Genomic DNA, 20,824 nt, shown 5'->3' with positions numbered 1-20,824 from the left:
TTCTAGTCCAACCCCCCTGCTCATGCAGGAGACCCTATACCGGGGTTCCCAACCGGGGGTGTGAAACGATATTCCAGGGGGTGCAAAAAATTGGGGTTTTCAAAATTATAGTGTGTATGCAGAATTTGTTGCCTTTATTTCAAACTTTTGTAAGGGGTGCAAGAATATATCAGAAGTGTCCCGTCTCTTCTTAAAAAGCCTCCAATGATGGAGGATTCACAACTTCTGGTGGCAAGCTGTTCCGCTGGTTAATTGTTGTAACTGTCAGGAAGTTCCTCCTTAGTTCCGGGTTGCTTCTCTCCTTGATCAGTTTCCATCCGTTGCTTCTTGTCTGGCCTTAAGGGGCTTTGGAAAATAAATTGATCCCCTTCTTCTTTGTGGCAGCCCCTCAAATATTGGAACACTGTTATCATGTTCCCCCTTTCTTTTCATTAAACTAGACATACCTCCAATCTCTATTTACTAAATTGCTGTATAGCGTTTTAAAAAATATTACAAATATGAAAATCTATCCTCAATTGACCAGTTAAGACTTACTGTCTACCTACTGTAAGAGAAAGCCATTAACGGGCAATGCCAACAAGGAATCTTAATTCTTTATGATCCGACATTTTATTTATACTTTTCCGTGGCAGACCTTGCCCTATGCAACACCTTTTCCCCTGAGGTTTTGCAGGCCTAAGGCTTTAAAATCTTATTAGATTTTAAAGATTAGATTTTTAAAAGTTTGTCAGGTTTACATTTAAAGAGAAAATTAGACAGTCACACGTTAGAACTGATTGGTGCCAGGTTTTTATTACTTTTAATCTTATCATCGGTTGAATTTCCTTATTTTAAAATGATTTTACACATCTTTTTATTTTTTTATTAGAAAAAATTCTAAAAATCCTAACTCACACAGAGTTGGTTTAAAAGATGGGGAAGCTGTATAAATGTCTTAAATACATATTTAGTATTTAATACATTCCCAGGAGGACTGCAAAAATCTGCACAGATACGACCATACAAGAATTCATGCGTGCAAGAACAGAATAAACATAATTGTCCTTATAAGTACTGTATTTCCTCGAAAATAAGACTGGGTCTTATATTAATTTTTGCTCCAAAAGATGCATCAGGGCTTATTTTCTGGTTAGGCCTTATATTCGGGAAACTACGGTACTTAATTTTTCTGTCTGGCTGACAAGCTTAACTGGGCCTTATTTTTGGGGTGGGGCTTATATTAGGAGCATCCTGAAAAATCATGCTAGAGCTTATTTTCCAGTTGCGTCTTATTTTCAGGCAAATACGGTACAATAATATCAATCTTCACTTTCTGATATACTTCATGGAAAACATTTAACGTTTAATCACTTGCATGTAGAAACCAGGACTGTAATATTTTCTAGGATCTCCTGAGCTTATACAATAGAATCAATTTGTACTGGATCAGATTTTGAGCCTATTTAAGTTATAACATTTATTCACAGACGTTACAATATATTTCTGGATTATATACAATTCCTAAGCCTTTTAACGTGCCAGGATGAGCTTCGAATTTTCTTAAGAAAGCCCAACGCTTGCTATTAAATATATCAGATTAATATAAATATATACATCTGTATGAATGAGATTGTTTCAATCAATCCTTGATTATAGAATTGTACAGCAGTGTACGTGGAAGACGTTTTAAAAAGGGGGTGACAGTCACTCAATTGAAGCCCCTCCAATTTTTGTACATACAGTGCAGTGTTTTTCAAACTGGGCAACTTTTAAGTTGGGTGGACTTTGACTCCCAGAATTCCCCAGCCAGAAATGCTGGCTGGGGAATTCTGGGAGTCGAAGTCCACCCATCTTAAAGTTGCCTAGTTTGAAAAACACGGATACTGTATAAGATGCTCAAAACTGCCATGGAGTTTTGTGTTTTTTCCCTTAAGTCTTGCTCTTGATGACGTTCAAGTCAACAAATAGTTGAACTGGTTTGCAAACTTCTCGTGCTTCCGTTGGTCGATCCGATTCATTGCTTTGACGATTCGTTTCACCGCACTTCTGCAAAGCAGAACAAGGGAGAAAAAAAAAGAGCCCAAACTGTTATTTCATACACAGGTCGGCTCGGCCAATTTTGTTCAAAAAAATAACCAAGTGGGCCTGTTTAATTGCTTCTCGTCCTGCCTTCTGGTGCTTTGGAAAATAAGTTGACCCCCTCCTCTTCTTTGGGGCAGCCCCTCAAATACTGGAAGACTGCTATCATGTCTCTCCCCCCCCCCAGTCCTTCTTGGAACCATTCTTCGTACGTTTTAGTCTCCAGGCCTTTAATTGCCTTAGTGCAGGGGTCTTCAAACTTGGCCCTTTTATGACTTATGGACTTCAACTCCCAGAATTACTCAGACAACATGCCTGGCTGAGGAATTCTGGGAGCTGAAGTCCACAAGTCATAAAAGGGCCAAGTTTGAAGACCCCTGCCTTAGTGGCTCTTCTTTGCGCTTTTTCCAAAGCCTCAACATCTTTTTCGTAGTGTGGTGACCAAAACTGGATGTAGTTATTCCAGGTGTGGTCTTACTAAGGCTTTATAAAGCGGTACTAGTACTTCGCGTGATCTTGATTCTATGCCTCTGTTTATACAACCCAGGACTGTATTCGCCTTTTTGGCTGCTGCCGCACAGGGCTGGCTCATATTTACGTGATCGTCCACTAGGACTCCACGGTCCCTCTCACAGTTACTACTATTAAGCAAGGTCACGCCTAGTCTGTATTTGTGCCTTTGTTTTTTCCCGCCTAAGTGTAAGATTATGCTTTTCTCCACACTGAAACTCATTTTGTTGGACAGGGCCCATCGTTCAAGTCGGACAAGATCTTTTTGGACCCGGAGCTTGTCTTCTGGGCTGTTGGCTATGAGCAGCAAACAAATTTAATAAGTAATGAAAGAAATAAATTTATGAGCTTCCTCCTAAAATGCCTTTCCTGATTCGGAGCATTTAAAAACCAACCTTATTAGCCAGACGCAATCTGCCACTCCGGGGTGACAGTTTTAGGCCAGGAACTTAATTGGCAGGAGAAAAGTGAGTCTTTAGCGCGACACAATGGCCTTGACCTTTTGTGCCATGCACTTTTTTTTCTTTTTGCATTAGCACCACCGGCTTGTGAGATACTGTAAATGAAATGAGATCTCTGCAGCCTGATCGGTGTGCAATTCCACTTTAGCTTTATTGGCAAGGCAGAGGCCGGCTTCGTCACCTGCACGTTTCAAGTAATTTGGGACTGTTATATATAAAGCCAAGGTTATCATCGTGTTTAGGGCCGCAAACTCTGAAACCTATTAAAATATGACAGATTGTTTTCTCATGCCTGGTGCTAGTCCGCCCTCAAAGTCATTAGTCCCGAAGTGCAAGAAAGAAAGAAAGAAAGAAAAAAAAAGAACTTTTGAATTTTATTTCCCAAATCTGGTGTGAAATTCGCCTTATTAGTACTTTGTGACTTATCGGCGATTCGGAATAAGAACCAGATAATGCCAGATTGTCACGGACAAAGGGGCTGCTTGCCGAGGAAGAGAAGGAAACCAGGTTAAGTCTCATTATTTATAACGGGCGTTACTTCGAGACGAGAAGAAGAACATGGTTTTTAAACAAGGAACTTTCCTGAGAGGAATTGCTCCAGGCCTGCCGGGCATCGTAAGCACTAATGTGTCTGTCTGTTAGGAACGGAAGGCGTTCTGCTTTTTGGGGATTTAACGACATCTGCTCTGCTTCGTTTGCTTTGATCCTACAAGATGCAGGTGAACTTCAAAGTCCTGGCAGGTGCCAGGTGGGCTGTCACAGGTGGGATGTCTTTCTTTGCACAACCCCCCCCTCCCCCAACTCTGTCTGAAATAGTGCAGGGTTTCCTGCCTGAGCAGGGGGTTGGACTAGAGGACCTCCAAGGCCCCTTCCAACTCTGTATTTCTGTTAACATCTGTTAAAATCTTCCGGGCTGGTCTGTGACAATAATAAAAAGGGACTGAAAATCTTCAAGGCCACAGGCAGCTCTCGACTTTCAACAGTTCATTGAGTGACCATCTAAATGGGGCTACCCTCTCTACATGGGGCTACCCTTGAAGACCACTCGGAGGCTCCAGCTGGTACAGAATGCAGCCGCGAGAGTTGTGTTGGGAGTTTCCCGACACTCCCATGTTACACCTCTGCTCCGCGAGCTGCATTGGCTTCCAGTTGTCTTCCAGGTGAGATTCAAGGTGTTGGTAATGACCTACAAAGCCCTCCATGGCATGGGTCCGGAATACCTTGGGGAGCACCTGCGGCCGGCGTCAAATTCCCTCCGCCCAGTGCGCTCCCACAGAGAGGGCCTCCTCAGGGTGCCACCGGTCAGAGAATGCCGACTGGCGGCCCCCAGGGGGAGGGTGTTCTCTGTGGGCGCGCCGGATTTATGGAACCGTCTTCCGGTCGAGCTCCGGATGGTGCCTGACCTCCGCTCCTTCCGGCGCGATCTCAAAACCTACCTTTTCGAACAAGCTGGCCTGGCCTGATGGGATGGGGTTGGGTTTTATTAATCTGTTTTAACCTACTTTTAATGTGTTTTAACTTATTCGTGGGCATTTTATTTAATCGTTTTTAATTTTTGTATCTTGTTTTTTTAATATGTATTGCCCTGTTCACCGCCCTGAGTCCTTCGGGAGAAGGGCGGTATACAAAATTAATAATAATAATAATAATAATAATAATAGTAATAATAGTAATAGTAATAATAGTAATAATAGTAATAATAGTAATAATAATAATAATAATAATAATAATAATAATAATAATAATAATAATAATAATAATAAAAAGTTACAGCGGCACCGAAGAGAGAGACTGATGACCATTTTTCACACTTACGACCTTTGCAGCATCCCCAGGGTTACCTGATCAAAATTCAGGCATTTGGCAACTGATTCACATTTACGATGGCTGCAGAGTCCCCTTTTGCGTCCTTCCGGCGGGCAAAGTCGAAGGGGAAGCCGGATTCCTTTTAACAATTGTGCCGTTAGTTTAACAACTGCAGCGATTCTCTTAACAACGGCAGCGAGGAAAGGCGTAAAATGGGGCAAAAGTCACTTTGGGGACTGTCTTGCTTAGCAACGGAAATTTCGGGGTCGTAAATTGAGGACTGCCTGTATAGGGGTTGAGACCTTCTGCCTATGAACTGAAGGGCGGCTCCTTATTCGCGCTCTCCGATTCAGCGGCCGGAAGGAGCGGGAAATTGTGTGTTTCACAAAGAGCCAGTGTTCACGTCACAAGATGCCGGAAGACTAATGACACACTGGTTTGTTTGTGAACGAACTGTGGCGTGTATCAACATTTGCTCAGTGATCATCTTGGGCAATCAGCCTGATGCTGGAATCCCCTTCCTTTGCAGAAAAGGCTGTTCCAGGTTTCATCAACGGGACCGAAAAGGAGTACAAGAAACCTCGATTTGTGGTTTAATCCTTTGATAAGCTATCTTCTCTGAAGATGGATGTTGTCAGGGCCAGATTTAACCATGGGAAGCTAAACCTTGATTTGTGGTTTAAAACCTTTGATGAGCTACCTTCTCCGAAGATGGATATCATCAGGTCCAGATTTAATCAAGGGAAGCTGAAGTGACTCTATCTGAAAAATTGTCTTGAGGACAACTGGAGTTGAGATGGATGCCACTAACAACACTCGGGAGCCTTTAATGCTAAGGTTTTCAAATACACTTAGCCAATTATTTATTAGATTTAGGCATCAGCCAACAAAACTACTCTGTGCAACTCACAATTTCCAAGGGGGTGTGTGGGAACAAAGAGAAGCGGCCAGTTTAAGTTAGCCTACGGAGTTAAAACATTTAAACCAATGATTTAAACTTGGGTAGCTGATTTGATTCCAATAGGGATATTATTTCTTCCCCTGGCAGTCCTATAATTAAAGAACAAGTGAAATCCTCTTATTATTATTTCTGTCTGTTAATTTTATTCAGGACAAAATTAAAATGGACTAAGTCACGCCTGACAGAACAGCCCGGCTCCATCAAGAAATCCGGGGAGCTCCTAGGCGACTTTAAAAGACCTAAGAAATTAATTTACAGTATAAAGAGGAATTCTGTCCTCCATTCTCATTCCATGCAGCAAAGTCCACAGTCTACTTCAGCTATAAAATGGGCTGTTAAAAAGAGAAGAGTGAGTCACTCCCATCTCAGATCTAAAAAGCTATTTCTTTAACCTTCTATTCAACTCCTCCATTGGAGACGGCGGATTCCCTTTCTAAATCAGCAGAATAAGTTCCCTCCTCACCCCAAATGCACAATTCAATTATTCTCCCAGCTGCTCCCCCCAAAAAAGCTATGTGGTAAAATTACTACAGGAGTAGAAGCGGGGGAGAAGGGAGAAAGAGAGAAGACTCAGCCCCAAACTAGACAAGGGGTAGGATAGAGAAAACAGAGGGTGGATGAAGGTAGGTTGAACTCAGCTCTCTAATGCGATGTTTCTCAACCTTGACAACTTTTAAGATGTGTGGACTTCAACTCCCAGAATTCCCCAGCCATGGGGAACTGAAGTCCAGCCGTCTTAAAAGCTGTCAAGGTTGAGAAACATTAGAGAGCTATCTGAGTTCAACCTTCCTTCATCCACAATGCTAACTGGACAATATTAAGAGGACCACACCCGACGCTTGAGACCAAGCTGGCTGTGGAATTCTGGGAGTTGAAGTCCACATATCTTAAAAGTGGCTAAGGTTGAGAAACCCTGCTCTGATGCCTCCAATATCGTGGTGGTTGATGCTACATGTCAAACCAAGGCAGGTTTGAGCCAGAAAAGAAACTCGACTTTGCCCAAATTAGCTACTCTACAGAGTGTGAGGTCTCAATAATCCCTCACATACACACCCCAAAACCCACAAAAATTTGGTAACCCCTTCCTGGTTCCGCCTAGCTCAGGGGTAGGCCACCTTGGCTCTTTTAGGACTCGTGGACTTCAACTCCCAGAATCCCTGAGCCAGCCACGCTGAGGGAAAGGGAGAAGTTTCCAAGCTGAGCCATGCTGGCTCAGGAATTCTGGGAGTTGAAGTCCACGAGTCCTAAAAGAGCCAAGGTTGCCTACTCCTGGCCTAGGCCTAGGCTGCTTTATGACTTGTGGACTTCAACTCCCAGAATTCCTGAGCCAGCCACGCTGAGGGAAAGAGAGAGGTTTCCAAGCTGAGCCAAGCTGGCTCAGGAATTCTGGGAGTTGAAGTCCACGAGTCATAAAAGAGCCGAGGTTGCCTACCCCTGGTCTAGCTCCTTTTCCTTGGCAGATTTGTCCAGATTCTGGGGAGCCAGGCCCAGAAGCCCAAAGTCCGTTCACAAGGACGACCCAGAAAAGAAGAAATCAAAGACATCTCTTACTTGTTGAAAACCTTTTTCCCGAGACGGGAACGGGACGTGTTCGCCTTTTGCTTTAGATCTGTGAGGTTGGGATATTTCTTCTTTGCCTTCCCTTTCTTCTTCCCCCCTTTAGCTTTTCTGTCGTATTGAGAAGAGCCAAGATCGACGCCGGTCGCGGCTTCCACTTCTCTCATGAAGTCGGGGTCCTGCCATTCTGACGAGAAAAATAAATAAATGCAACTTAATTGTATTGCAGTGATTCACCCCCAACTGCCTTTCTCCTTGGGGGGGGGTTTCCTCTGATTTGGTAACCATCTCTCTCTAATAACCAATTATATTTTCATCTCCTGAATGAATTAATATTTTGCATGGTATTGTGTTACATTATTTTTATGAGAATATCTAACCACCCACCTTCTCTCTCTCTACCTACCCACCCATCTACCTTATCTACCCAGCCTATCCATCTATCTATCTATCTATCTATCTATCTATCTATCTATCTATCTATCATCTATCTATCTATCTATCTATCTATCTATCTATCTATCATCTATCTATCTATCTATCTATCTATCTATCTATCTATCTATCTATCTATCTATCTATCTATCTTTCTCTATCAATCATCCATCTATCTATCTATCTATCTATCTATCTATCTATCTATCTATCTATCTATCTATCTATCTATCTATCTATCTATCTATCTCTATCAATCATCCATCTATCTATCTATCTATCTATCTATCTATCTATCTATCTATCTATCTATCTATCTATCTATCTATCTATCTATCTATCTATCTATCTATCTATCTATCATCTATCTATCATCTATCTATCTATCTATCTATCATCTATCTATCTATCTATCTATCTATCTATCTATCTATCTATCTATCTATCTATCTATCTATCTATCTATCTCCATCCACCACCCACCCTCTCACCAATCCAGTTATAAGGAGAGAAGAAAGATCAAACAGCCGAAATCAATACATTTTCCAAACCACTTGCACTCAAGAAAATGTCAAACATAAACGGGACTATATGATTTTATAGTCTAAGGAACAAAAGCAAAGACATCTACATTTTCTGATATAAACCTTAAAAAAAATTCATACCTACTGTATTGTGTACTGACAAACAGTAATACCCAAGTATGGATCATTTCAGTATTATAAATTAACAGTGTAGTTATGAGTAGGGAAAAAAAGCTGCAGATTTTCCAGATTTTTTAAAAAAAACTAAGTAGGAGTTCCTGAATCAGGAGCTATTAGCTTTGTGAGTCTAAAGGAATTCAGAGAAAAAGTCTGAAAGGAAAAAAAATCACATATTCTCTCTCTCTCTCACACACACACACAAACACACACACGCGATGAATCACAAAGTTTGTTTTTTTATTGAAGCAAAGAAACCCAGACACAGGAACAATTAATCCCAGATTAACAAAAAACTGTCTAAACTGTTTATCTCCCAGTAAATAAGAAGGCTGGCGCTGTGGGAACCGGCTGAATGGCGCAATTGTTTGAACACAACGGGGAAAACGCCGCTGTGTTCACTGAAGATGAAATGAACATCGGAGGAAAATGAAGGGGCAATTTAAAAGCCTGGGAGGAAAATCGATCGGCTGCCAGGAAGGAGGGGACCCAGAAGCTCTCCGGGCATTGTTACCGCTTTAGCAGCAGGGGAAAAGAGAATTACGGCGCGCGCCCGCTCGCTCGCTGGCCATGGCTGGGGCCAGATCAATACTTCGTAGTTAGCGAAGAGATAGTATTTCACATCTGGCTGGCCAGCGGCTGCCTCCGCTGCCTCGCCCCGATACCGGTTTGTTAACAAGTCACTAAAGGTTGGGAAAAGCAGATCTTCTCCAGGGCTGACACAAAAAATAGGCACTTAATTTGCTCTCCCGTGTGAGCTATTGTAAAAGGATGAGCGGGGCAGATTAGTGGGTCAGCCTAATCTCCCGGGATCCGTCTTTTCAAAGGAAACCCCCCCACCCCCCACCGGGCTCTGCTCCGCGGCCGCCTCCTCCGGGCCCAGGAAGGAGCACCGTCAAGCCGTGTCACGGAGGGAGGGCCCTGCGGTGATGCCCGGACCGAAAGTGAAATTAACGGGGGAGGCTCTGCTCACGGCCACGCGCCCGCTGGGCAAAGTCTCCCCGAGAAAAAAATACCCATGATGTATATGATTAATTAAAAAAAAAACAACGGTTATTCATTTGGCAACTAGAAAATGATCCAGAAAGTAGGGGAGGGGGTTTCGAGTTACGACAATTCAGCCCCATTTGTTAAGTGGGTTTTGTCCCGTTTTACGACCTGGCTCGCCGCAGTTGTTAGGGGAATCCCTGCAGTTAGGAAGTTAGCCACACGCTGGCTAAGTGAACTTTGCTTGTCTGAAGGTCGCAAAAGGGGATCAGATGACCCCGGGGGCACTGCGACCGTCATAAGTATGAGTCAGTCGCCAAGCATGCAAACTGTTATCGTGTGACCCCGGGACACTGCAACCGTCGTAAGTACGTGCCAGCTGCCAAGCGTCTCGGTTTTTATCACGTGATTGCTTCAACGGTCGCAAGAGTGAAAAACGTTCGTAAGTCACTTTTTTCAATGGCCACTAAGCAAACAGTTGCAAATCAAGGAGTAGTGTACACAAAACGTAATCTAACCCCAAAATATAAATTATTGATTGCTGGGGACTCCCCATTCAAATTCAGGGCAGGACAAATATTTCTAACATTGCAAATTTCTTCACATTTCCACCCATGACAAAATTGCATCGGTTTGTGTGGGTGTAAGACAGAAATCAAGATTGCCCTCGACTTTACGACCGTTCGTTTAGCGACCACCTCAAGTTATAACAACGCTGAAAAAAGGGACACATGACCTTGCAGCGTCCCTGGGATGGTCATGTGATCAGAATTCGGATGGTTGGCAACTGACTCATACTTATGACCATTGCTGTGTAAGGTCACGGGATCCCATTTTTCGACCTTCTGACAAGCAAAGCCAATGGGGAAGTTCACTTAGCGACCGTTCAGTTACCACAGCACTGAAAGAAGGGCCTTACGACCGTTTTTCACACTTGCGACCCTGTGGTCACATGATCAAAACTGAGACGCTTGGCAACTGGCATCTACTTACGATGGTCGCAGCGTCCCGGGGTCACGTGATCCCCTTTGGTGACCTTCTGACAAGCAAAGTCAATGGGGGAAGCCCGTTTCCACTTAACAACTGTGTCACTAACTTAACAACGGCAGGATTCACTTAATGACCGTGTCAGGAAAGGCCGTAAAATGGGTCAAAACTCACTTAACTAATGTTTTGCTTAGCAACAGAATTTTGGGGTTCAGTTGTGGTCAAGGCCAAGGACTACACGTATACTGACCAGGGGTGGGGAACCTGGGCTCTTTTAGGACTCGTGGACTTCAACTCCCAGAATTCCTGAGCCAGCCTGGCTCAGCTTGGAAACTTCTCCCTTTCCCCTCAGCATGGCTGGCTCAGGAATTCTGGGAGTTGAAGTCCATCAGTCATAAAAGGGCCAAGGTTCCCCGCCCCTGAACTAGACTCACGTCGAGGAGTTTGCGACACCCAACAGCTCTACAAAATGGATCTGAAAACCATGGAGAGATTTAACCCCCTCAACCCACCTGGCTGCTGTTCTTTCTTCTCAAACTGCTTCTTCGCTTCTCTGTCTCTGTCCTCTCGACTGAGCGGGTTCCCAGATTCATCCCGAGGAACTATTTTTCCGTGAAAAGGACACTTGAGGAAGAAACAGTGACACGGATGTTTAACGGTCTGGAGTATGCTTCCATTACAGGTTAATTGGCTTAAGCCGATCAGAAACATCATCAATTCCGTAAGACATTTATTTGGAAAAGGTATGCAGATAATTCTGGGATATCTTAACATCCAGTGACAATATTCACAATAGTCTGTGAGATGAATAAATATCTCTCATTTCTAGTCTCTGAAAAGTTTCTAGTTTCTGATCAATAAAGATCAATATATATCCCTCTTTCTAGTTTCTGAAAAGTTTCACTTGAGTAAACACTGAGGAAAAAAAAAGCTTCCCACTACAAAAGAAGTTCAGGGTATTAAATTTGTGGAGAAGACTCTTAATAACAGTAGTAATAAAGTTGGAAGGGACCTTGGTGGTCATCTAGTCCAACCCCATGCTCAGGCAGGAAACCCTATACCATTTCAGACAAATGGCTGTCCAGTCTCTTCTTAAAAACTTCCAAGTGTCTGCACGCCCACAACCTTTGGAGGCAAGTCGTTCCATTGATTGATTGTTCTAATTATTAATTGTTCTTGAGAGTCCCCTGGACCGCAAGGAGGTCCAATCGGTCAATCTTGAAGGCAGCCCACCCTGACCGTCCTTTGGAAGGACGGAGACCGAAGCTGAAGCTCAAACATTTTGGCCACCAAATGAGGAGAGGGGACTCCTTGAAGAAGACCCCAATGTTGGGAAAGAAGGGAGGCCAAAGGAGAAGGACGGCGGCAGAGGAGGAGATGGTTAGATGGTGTCATCAACACGATGAACGTGAAATTGGGCAAACTCCAGGAGAGACTGGAGGACAAAAGGGGTCTGGCATGCTGAGGTCCATGGGGCTCACAAAGAGTCAGACACGATTTAGTGACTGTACAACTACAGAATTAAATTTGTTCACCCACTTTACGACTCTTAATGTCTGTTTGCAGAGCCTGCGTGTTCAGAAAACAAGGGCTGCCTTCATCGTAAGTTTAGGAGGCTCCCCCTGTTCGTATATGGCACTCTCTTCCTTTGGACGTCTTCCATCATGTTCAAAACATTACAGTAAATCAGGGGTCTTCAAACTTGGCCCTTTGATGACTTGTGGACTTCAACTCCCAGAATCCCTCAGCCAGGCACGCGTGCCTGGCTGAGGGATTCTGGGAGTTGAAGTCCACAAGTCATCAAAGGGCCAAGTTTGAAGACCCCAGCAATAAATATTTCAAAGAAGTGCCTCTTTGAAGGACTAAAGGTGAAAAGGGGGGCTAATGTCTTTCCTTGATGTCTTGCGTTGTAATTTCTCATCCACTTAACAACCTCTGAAGTAGGCTAGATTTCCCCCCCCCCCAAAAAAAAAACTTCACGGTCGCAAGTTTCCTTGGCTTATAAAAGCAAAATTCTGGGCAAGTTAGTGAGGATCAGGTGAGGTCTTGTGTACAAGCCTGACACAAGGGAGCTCACTACTTCATACCCACCTTAAACCTATCCTGTCTCTCACAAAGACCCCCGTTGGGCATCGGGGCCCGGCACTTGTGTTTCACGGGTTCAAACTTGCCAGCGTAGGTGATGTACCGACTTTTCAGCATCTCTGTAAGCTCTTTGTTTTCTACTTCTTCTTCGACTTCGCTTGGTGCCCAGAAGCGATGCTCAGAAGAACACCTAGAGGGGACAAAAATGCAACAATAAAAACCGATATAAATCCCTCTGTGTGCTTGTGACGTCCAGCTCTGGAATTAAGGAGAGACTTCCTGACAGTGAAAACATTTAACCAGTGGAACCACCTGCCTCCAGAAGTTGTGGATGCTCCAACACTGGAGGTTTTCAAGAAGAGACTGGCCAGCCATTTGTCAGAAATGGTATAGGGTTTCCTGCCTGAGCAGGGGGTTGGACTAGATGACCTCCAAGTTCCCTTCCATCATCATTCATTAAACACGAACCTCAGTCAGCTGAACATTCAAATTGACAGGCACTAATGGTTGACACAGGTTACTGCCAGCATTCTAGGTATCAACCAGGTATCCTTAAAATGTAAGATGTTCCGAGTAGCGCAGTTTTTTGTAGCTTTGCTGGAGTTATTGCAGGAAGCTGCAATTTCTTGATGTGTTTTGCAAAGTTTTTGGGCATAGTTCCCAGTGCCCCGAGGACAATGGGTATCACTATTACCCGTTTCATCCATAATCACACAGTTTCGATGGCCAGGTATTATCATCATCATCTATCATCATCATCATCATCATCATCATCATCATCATCATCTAATAAACGGCTGAGTTTAGTGGCCCCCAAAATACATCTTAATTTATCTACAGGTAGTCCTTGACTTAGGAACACAATTGAGCCAACATTTATATCACTAAGCGAGACATTTGTTAAGTGAGTGTCGCCCCATTTTGCGACCTTTCCCGCCACAGTTGTTAAGTGAATGACTGCAATTAGTAACACGGTCGTTAAGTGAATCTGGATTCCCCCATTGACTTTGTTTGTCAGGTCGCAAAAGGGGATCACGTGATCCCGGGAGACACTGCGACCGTCATAAGTGCGAGTCAGTTGCCCAGCGTCTGAATTTTGATCACGTGACCCCATGGGGATGCTGCGACGGTCATAAGTGTGGAAAACGGTCATCAGTTCCTTTTTTCAGTGCCGTTGTGACTTTGAGCGGTCGCTAAACGAACTGTTGTAATTTGAGGACCCCCAGTACAGGCTAATTTCAATCAAGAGATATTTGAAATGATTCATTTCCAGAAATTTTCCTTTCCTTTTTTTTTTAGATCCGCTACCTGGGTCCTAACCCGCCCCCCACCCCAAAAAAAGAGTTATGTGATTATATAGATAGAAAAATAGAAATATGTGATTTTTGTTGAAGTTCCAAATGTCATCAGAGACGAAGGAAGACCAAATCAAGCCATCAAAACCCCACTGTTTTTGGAGATGATCATCACACGGTAACCCAGACAGAATGTAGCATCTTCTCTCCTTGATTTGAATGGGGTTGGACTAGAAGACCTCCAAGGTCCCTTCCAAGTCTGTTATTTTGTGATGAGGAGAACGGTCTTTGAAAAGCAAGTTTGGAGCTTGGTTCAAAGGAAAAACTACTAACGATGGTTGTTGTTAATAAAGTTGTTGTTGTTATGAACGATGGTGAAAGTTATCCCCCCCCCAAAAAAAATGATAATGAAAATTGAAAGTTGAGGGGAGGCAGAAAAAGAAAGTCTTGAGTTTGCTTTCTGATGCCCAAAACAGCCTTACGTAATCTTATTGTTGACATCTTACGCCCCCTAGCGGATTAAGAATACGCTTTCCTGGAAATTTAACAAACAGTGATGACCACCGCTTATGTTCCCATTTCTATCAATTCCCAAAGGTGCTTTTTCCAAAAGGGAACTGGACTTTCTTGTGTTTTTTTTCCTTGGAAACAGGTGGAAGAGGCCTCCATCCTGCAATGGATGGACAATGGGGGGGAGGAGGAGGAGGAACTGGCTCAGACTAAGAGCAAGCAGTTGGGAGAAATGCACAAGCACAACTCAAGATCGAGGACTATCTGCTGTGCTCTGTCCCAAGGCTCTGATTGTCAGAGGCAGGGGGTTACGGGCAGTCCTCACTTAATGACCGGTCACTTAGGCACAAGGCCAGCTGGGTGTCCTTGGGCCAGTCCTTCTCTCTCAGCGCTAGGAAAAAAAAGTAATGGCAAAACACTTCCAAAGTCTTCTCAAGAAACTGCAAGGACTTATCGACACTGACTCAAAGGAACAAGCACACGTACACACACACACACACACACACACACAAATATAACATTCGGGATAAATATGCTCAACGTATCACCTTCCCCGTTACAGACCCTCCGCAAATCAAGAATCAATTCCCCATCTGCACCACCTTCCTGGGTCACAAATAAATAAACAGAGTTAAGACACTAAAGCAGGGGTCGGCAACCTCGGCTCTTTTATGACTCGTGGACTTCAACTCCCAGAATTCCTGAGCCAGCATAGCTGGCTCAGGAATTCTGGGAGTTGAAGTCCACGAGTCATAAAAGAGCCGAGGTTGCCAACCCCTGCACTAAAGGGTTTAGACCAGTGATGGCGAACGCTTTAGAGGCCGAGGGCCCAAACTGTAACCCAAAACCCACTTATGAATGGTTGGGTGCCAGGTGGGCGTGGCCCATGGGGTGGGCGTGGCCCTGGGTGGGCGTGACTGCGGTGGTAACGGCAGACTGGGTGGGACTAAAAAGTTCAATCAATCAATTCCAACTTTGCCAGATCTTTTTTTCCCCGCGAGAAGTTGAAATCGATTGATTGATTCTTTTTTTTTTTTTGCACACGGCGCCGGTGGCCTAAAAGGTTTTATGAAGCCCAGCTGAAGGACTGGGGCGACGGCACGCGTGTCCATAGAGAGCATGTCTGGAACTTGTTCCTCTCAGGGGAGGAAAACGTGTTCCGTATTTTGGACCAGTTTGTACCTGAGGATCTTTGCAGATGTTGGCTGCTCCTGGCCCCAGTAGAACAGGTCCATCCCAAAAGGCACCAGAGGAGCTTTGGCTTTCTCTTCTTCACGCTGACCGTTGGCCTCCTTGGATGTCGTCGGTTCGCAATCCCTACAACGTGCGTGAAAAATGGTAAGAAAGCAGAAAATACCCCATTCGCACGATGCAACGTGTTGTTAAGCAGCTCTAGGAAATCCCCTGATATATTGTACATTCATAACAAAACTCTGTGTGTTTTGGATGCTTGGGGAGACAGAGGCAGTCCAAACAAGATCCAAGAAGGGGACTACATTTTACATCCTTGTTACCTTTTAACAAGTATAATTTTAATAACTGTCCATGCTTCCCATCTGTTAGGCTGTTGTTTACTCCTAAAGAGGCTTTTTTCAGGATTTCCCTGTTTTTCTTTGAAGATGTTTCGCTTCTCATCCAAGAAGCTTCTTCTTCTTTTTTTTTTTTATTGAAAAGTTTTATAAAATACAATTTTCCTTTAAAAAAAAACCCCCCTTCCCCCTCCCTCCTCCCCTCCCTACCTCCCCCCTATCTCCCCCCCTCCCCCTCCCCCTCCTCCCTCCCCTACCTCCCCCCCTCCACTTCCCCTCCTCCCCCCTCCCCCCCCCCCGACTTCCCAGAGCAAAATACAAGGTATATATCTAAAAGTCAATCATAAACAATCATATACTAACAATTATAAACTCTAAAATCCATCACTCTCTAGCTTGTATATAGTAAACCAATCCTTAATAATACTAAATATATATAAAAAACTAAAATAAAAAAAACTAGCATCATTCCCATCTATGTTCTTCCACAATTCACTATTACCTTAACATATTCTCATTTGCACATTAATAAATAGTTCTTACACAAATTAACCCACATTAACCCACAAAACTTTCTTCCTCTTCCTCTGTAGTAAGTTGTCCATTAATTCCAAATTAAAAAAAAAAATCTATTACCATACATAGCATCCCAAATTTTTTTTTTTTAAAAAAACACAACTACCACTTAACTATAAATATTTTGTGGAAGTTCCATAGATTTCTACTGGTCTTATTTTTTTTTCTTTTTTGAGCATTTTAAGGCAGCACGCGTCACCCTCTGTTCTCTAAGATCATCCAAAAGAGTTGCAGCTTGAACTCCTCCTGTACCCTTCTCGTCTATCTGTGCATCTTCATCCTCTTGATGTTCTCCTTCTCCAGATCCCTCTGCAGCTTCCAGAAGTGTTGATGGGGTTACTTCCAAGACATTATTATAAAAATCATGCGCTTGCTTCACATTACTCAAACAGTATCTTTTGCCATCATACATGAAGCTCAACCCAACTGGGATCTCCCATCTGAACCTTATATCTCTTTGCTTGAGCTCTTGCACAAGAAATATAAAATCCTTCCTTCTCTTTAAAATCTTTGGAGGAATTTCTTTTAAAACCAAAACTTGTTGACCAGCAATCACAACTTTGGTATCGTAGGCAGCTTGTATAACTTCATCTCTAATTTCCCTTTTTACAAAATAAACCACCACATCTCTAGGCAACTTTCTCTGTTTAGCAATCCACGAATTCACACGGAACACTTTGTCCATACCTTGTTTTAATTCAGATGCTGGATGGTTCAATACTCCCTCAAAAGCCTCAGAAACCAGCTGCTTTAAATCTTCCTTAATATTCTCTTTTAGGCCTCTAATTCTCACAGCAAACTGCATCTGGTAAAATTGGGCCAAGCTCTGTTCACTGTCAATTTTGTCTTTTAAATCTTCAATTTCCAATACTTTTGCTTCTAATAAAGCATTCTTTTGAATCAAGTCTTGCACTTGATCATCCAGCACCTCCACACATTTAGCAACTTTTTGCACTGAGGACAAAATGTCTACCTTCATTTCTCTAAGTTTCTGTTCCATCCTTTCTTCCATTCTCTGCTCCAATTTCTCCAATTTCTCCTCCATCTGTAGAAATTTAACACCCATTGACTCCAAAATTAACTGGGTATGTTTTTCAAGATCCTTCGATGTCAATACATCAGGAGAATGCAACGCCTGCAGCAATGATTGTTGTTGCACCGGAGAATTTCCAGCACTCCGAAAAGTTCTAGGGGGAGGTTTCGCCGCCATCTTTTACTTACAATTGTGACGCACTTTCACTTTAAGTTTTAAGCAAAGTCCATCAAGCTTGAGAGTAAAATAAAATCTTCTTCATCTCTTCATCTTTCCCTCTTGTACTGCTCTGCCTGCTCTTTCCCTTTCATAGTCTCTCCTTCAAGCAGGGATGGTCGCAGACGCCTGGCTCTGCTCCATAAAGTCCGGAGCAGAGACGCTGGTCAGCTGGGAGCAGCCCAGGCTACGGGGGAGTTCAATCCTTCGGCCGCCCAAGCTCCAAGCTCAGGCGGCCCCGGCGAACTCAACCCCCACCTGGGAGCTCACCCCCTCCTCTTCTCCCGAGGAGGGGGCTTCAGATTCGCCCGAACAGCTGATCGGCGCTGTTTCGGGCGAAAAAACACCAGCTGAGCCGCGGGCAGCCCGGGAAGGCTCCCTCCGTCGCCACGGAGCCACCGGAAGTCAAGAAGCTTCTTCTTCTTAGGCTGTTGTTTACTCCTTGACTTTTTGTCCAAGTTGCTGCCTCCTTGAGTTGATGGTTCCACTTAATCAAGGAACTCCCCCCTGCCCCCCAACACTCATAGGGCAAACCATATGTATATAAACAGAGAGTAAACCAGTGGTGGGATTCAAATAACTGAACAATCGGTTGCCTGGGCCTCCGAGGCCTAGAATGGACTTCCGGAAGTGGCATCCATGTACTTCCTGTGGGCCATTCTAGGCCTCAGAGGCCTCCTCCAGGCCTCCTAGAACAGACGTCCAGAAATGGCATCCACGCACTTCCAGTGGGCCATTCTAGGCCTGCGAGATCTCCTCTAGTCCTTCGAGGCCTAAAACAGACTTCCGGAAGTGACATCCATGCACTTCCGGCAGGCCATTCTAGGCCTCGGAGGCCTCCTCCAGGCCTACAAGGCCTAGACTGGACTTCTGGAAGCAGTGTGCATTCAACTGGTTCTCTGAACTCAGCAAAATTTACCTACCAGTTCCGCCAAACTGGCTGAATCCTACCACTGGAGTAAACCCTTCTCCCTTCTAGCATTACCTAGTTGGGTAATGAAATGTCTGCAAGAAAACAAGCAAGCTCAGAGAGCACCAAGGACCCCAAAATGTTCACAATCCCGGTTCAAAACATTGTCTCTACAACAATGATAGAATAAAACCAATCTTACACAATTATTAAGCCTCAGCATGATTCCGTGCCATTGATTTGGATCCAAGAATGAAATTTCTAAGATATCTGTCTATGGAGATTCTCAGTCATCCCCGTCATGGTTGTCCGAAAGACACTTTTTCACGAGGCAACTAGACTGTCTTTGTTTTTCTTTGAAAACATTTCACTTCTCATCCAAGAAGCTTCTTCAGCTCTGACTGGATGGTGGGGAAGGGAAGGATTTATACTCCTTGCAGACCGCTGGCCCTTTGCACTCTCTCTAAGTCATTGAGGCCACTTGGAGGTTTACCTGTGTCCTCGGGGTCACCTGAGTGTGCAAGAGGGGTTCAAGAGGCCACCTAGGTCAAAACTGAACAGTCTTCTCTCAATGGAGGGGGAGGGATACAACATCATCCATCTCCAGTCTACAACATGGTCCTTTCGACAGTTCCAAGAAGGCTTCCACACCCATTTGCACCACAGGTAACCTCCAAGTGGCCTCAAGGACTCTCTAAAAGAAGGCAAATGACCAGCTGTCTGCAAGGAGTATAAATCCTTCCATTCTCCCCATCATCCGGTCAGAGCTGAAGAAGCTTCTGGGATGAGAAGCGAAACGTCTTCAAAGAAAAACAAGAAAGTCCAGTTGCCTCCTGAAAAAGCACCTTTGGGATAAGATATCTGTCCAACGTCTGGTACCTACTTGTCCTCTGCAGTTGGCAGTCTGGGCAGTTTGTCTCGGATAATTTTCCACGTGGCTGCAGCAGAGGTTGGATCCAGCTCTTCCCCCATTATTCCAGATTGGGATAAGAACGGAGACATCGGCACCGCTTTGTTCTTCCCAGTTCCTACCGCACTTTTTCTGGTGGGCAACACAGGTTCCAGGCCTCAAAGAATAAAGGAAGAGAGTATGGTGATAGAATTATTGCCAAGCGGCGTGTAAAATCCTCCTACGTCATCCAGGAGGGAACACCTGGTTGGCTTGCACAGCTAATTTTGTATACAGAATAAGGTTCTCGGGAAGCAGGATGGTCTACCAATTCAAAATAAGACAATTTACTGATAGCAAATTGTTCAAAAAAAGCAAAAAGAATATGTAAGGAATTTATTTATATAAATAAAAGGACGAGCAAAAAAAAAGTTTTTGAAAAGATAGATCAACCTACCAAACTAATCTTTCTAGAATTTTCCATTTTTTCCCCCCAATTGTCCACATCAATCGGGATTTCATCTTCCTGGTTACTTATCCATTAGTCAAAACCTGTATCTGTTTAGTGACTGTTCAAAGTTATAACAGCACTGAAAAAGGGACTTAGGACCATTTTTCACGTTTAATGACCATTGCAGCATCCCCAAGGTCATGTGATCAAAATTCAGAGGCTTGGCAACTGGCATGTACTTATGGCTGTTGCAGCGTCCCGGGGGGGGGGTGTCAAGCGATTCTCTTTTACGACCTTCTGAGAAGCAAAGTCAGTGGGGGAAACCGTGTTACTAACTTAACTGCAGTAATTCACTTAGCAGCTGTGGGAAGAAAGGTCATAAAACGGGGCAAAAATTCACTGAAGAAATGTCTTACTTAGCAACAGAAAACCTGGGCTCCACTGTGGTCATAAGTCAAGAACTAGAGACGCTGGAATTCCACAGCCGATCCAGAGCCTCACAGGGTCTATATGGGTGCTTCAATCTCAAATTCGGTTTGAATGCGGTTTAAAGGGACTTTAAGGAGATTCTGAGGCAACTCTGCAGAAGCAATTCAGGATTTCTCGGCTGCCATTTTGAACATGGACCTTGAAGACTATAAGCACCGTCTTGAGAGTTATCGAAATAGCTCTGCTTTTGGCTCGTCAGCAGCTTGGAAGACGCCAAAGCAGAGCTACAAATTTAAAAATGATAAACCAGGTAGTGTAAATTTTAAGAAATAAAAAAGAAAAAGAAAAAAAGGGGACTTATGCAGTAAAAAGAGAGCTCCTCGTTTTAACATTTTTTAATTTATCTATAAACCCACATTAGGTTATATGAGTTCC

At 43.9% G+C, this 20,824-nt stretch overlaps 1 protein-coding gene across 1 annotated transcript in view; it reads right to left on the bottom strand.

The window, feature by feature from the left end:
• Positions 1–779: 779 nt before the first annotated feature.
• Positions 780–20,824, bottom strand: part of UVSSA (UV stimulated scaffold protein A) — a 47,790-nt gene continuing 27,745 nt past the window's right edge. The window contains exons 9-14 of the mRNA XM_083362324.1: positions 19,504–19,687; positions 15,539–15,673; positions 12,558–12,741; positions 10,979–11,090; positions 7,351–7,543; positions 780–2,028 (exon numbers count right to left, since the gene is read on the bottom strand). Coding sequence (XP_083218450.1) covers positions 1,935–2,028; positions 7,351–7,543; positions 10,979–11,090; positions 12,558–12,741; positions 15,539–15,673; positions 19,504–19,687 — 902 coding nt within the window. The 3' untranslated portion in view covers positions 780–1,934. The remainder of the gene's footprint in view (positions 2,029–7,350; positions 7,544–10,978; positions 11,091–12,557; positions 12,742–15,538; positions 15,674–19,503; positions 19,688–20,824) is intronic.

This window comes from Vipera ursinii, assembly GCF_947247035.1.
Source record: "Vipera ursinii genome assembly, chromosome: 4".
Taxonomy (NCBI): Eukaryota; Metazoa; Chordata; class Lepidosauria; order Squamata; family Viperidae; genus Vipera; species Vipera ursinii.
Note: the sequence above shows the minus strand (reverse complement) of the source record. Positions and strands in the feature narration are given on the sequence as shown.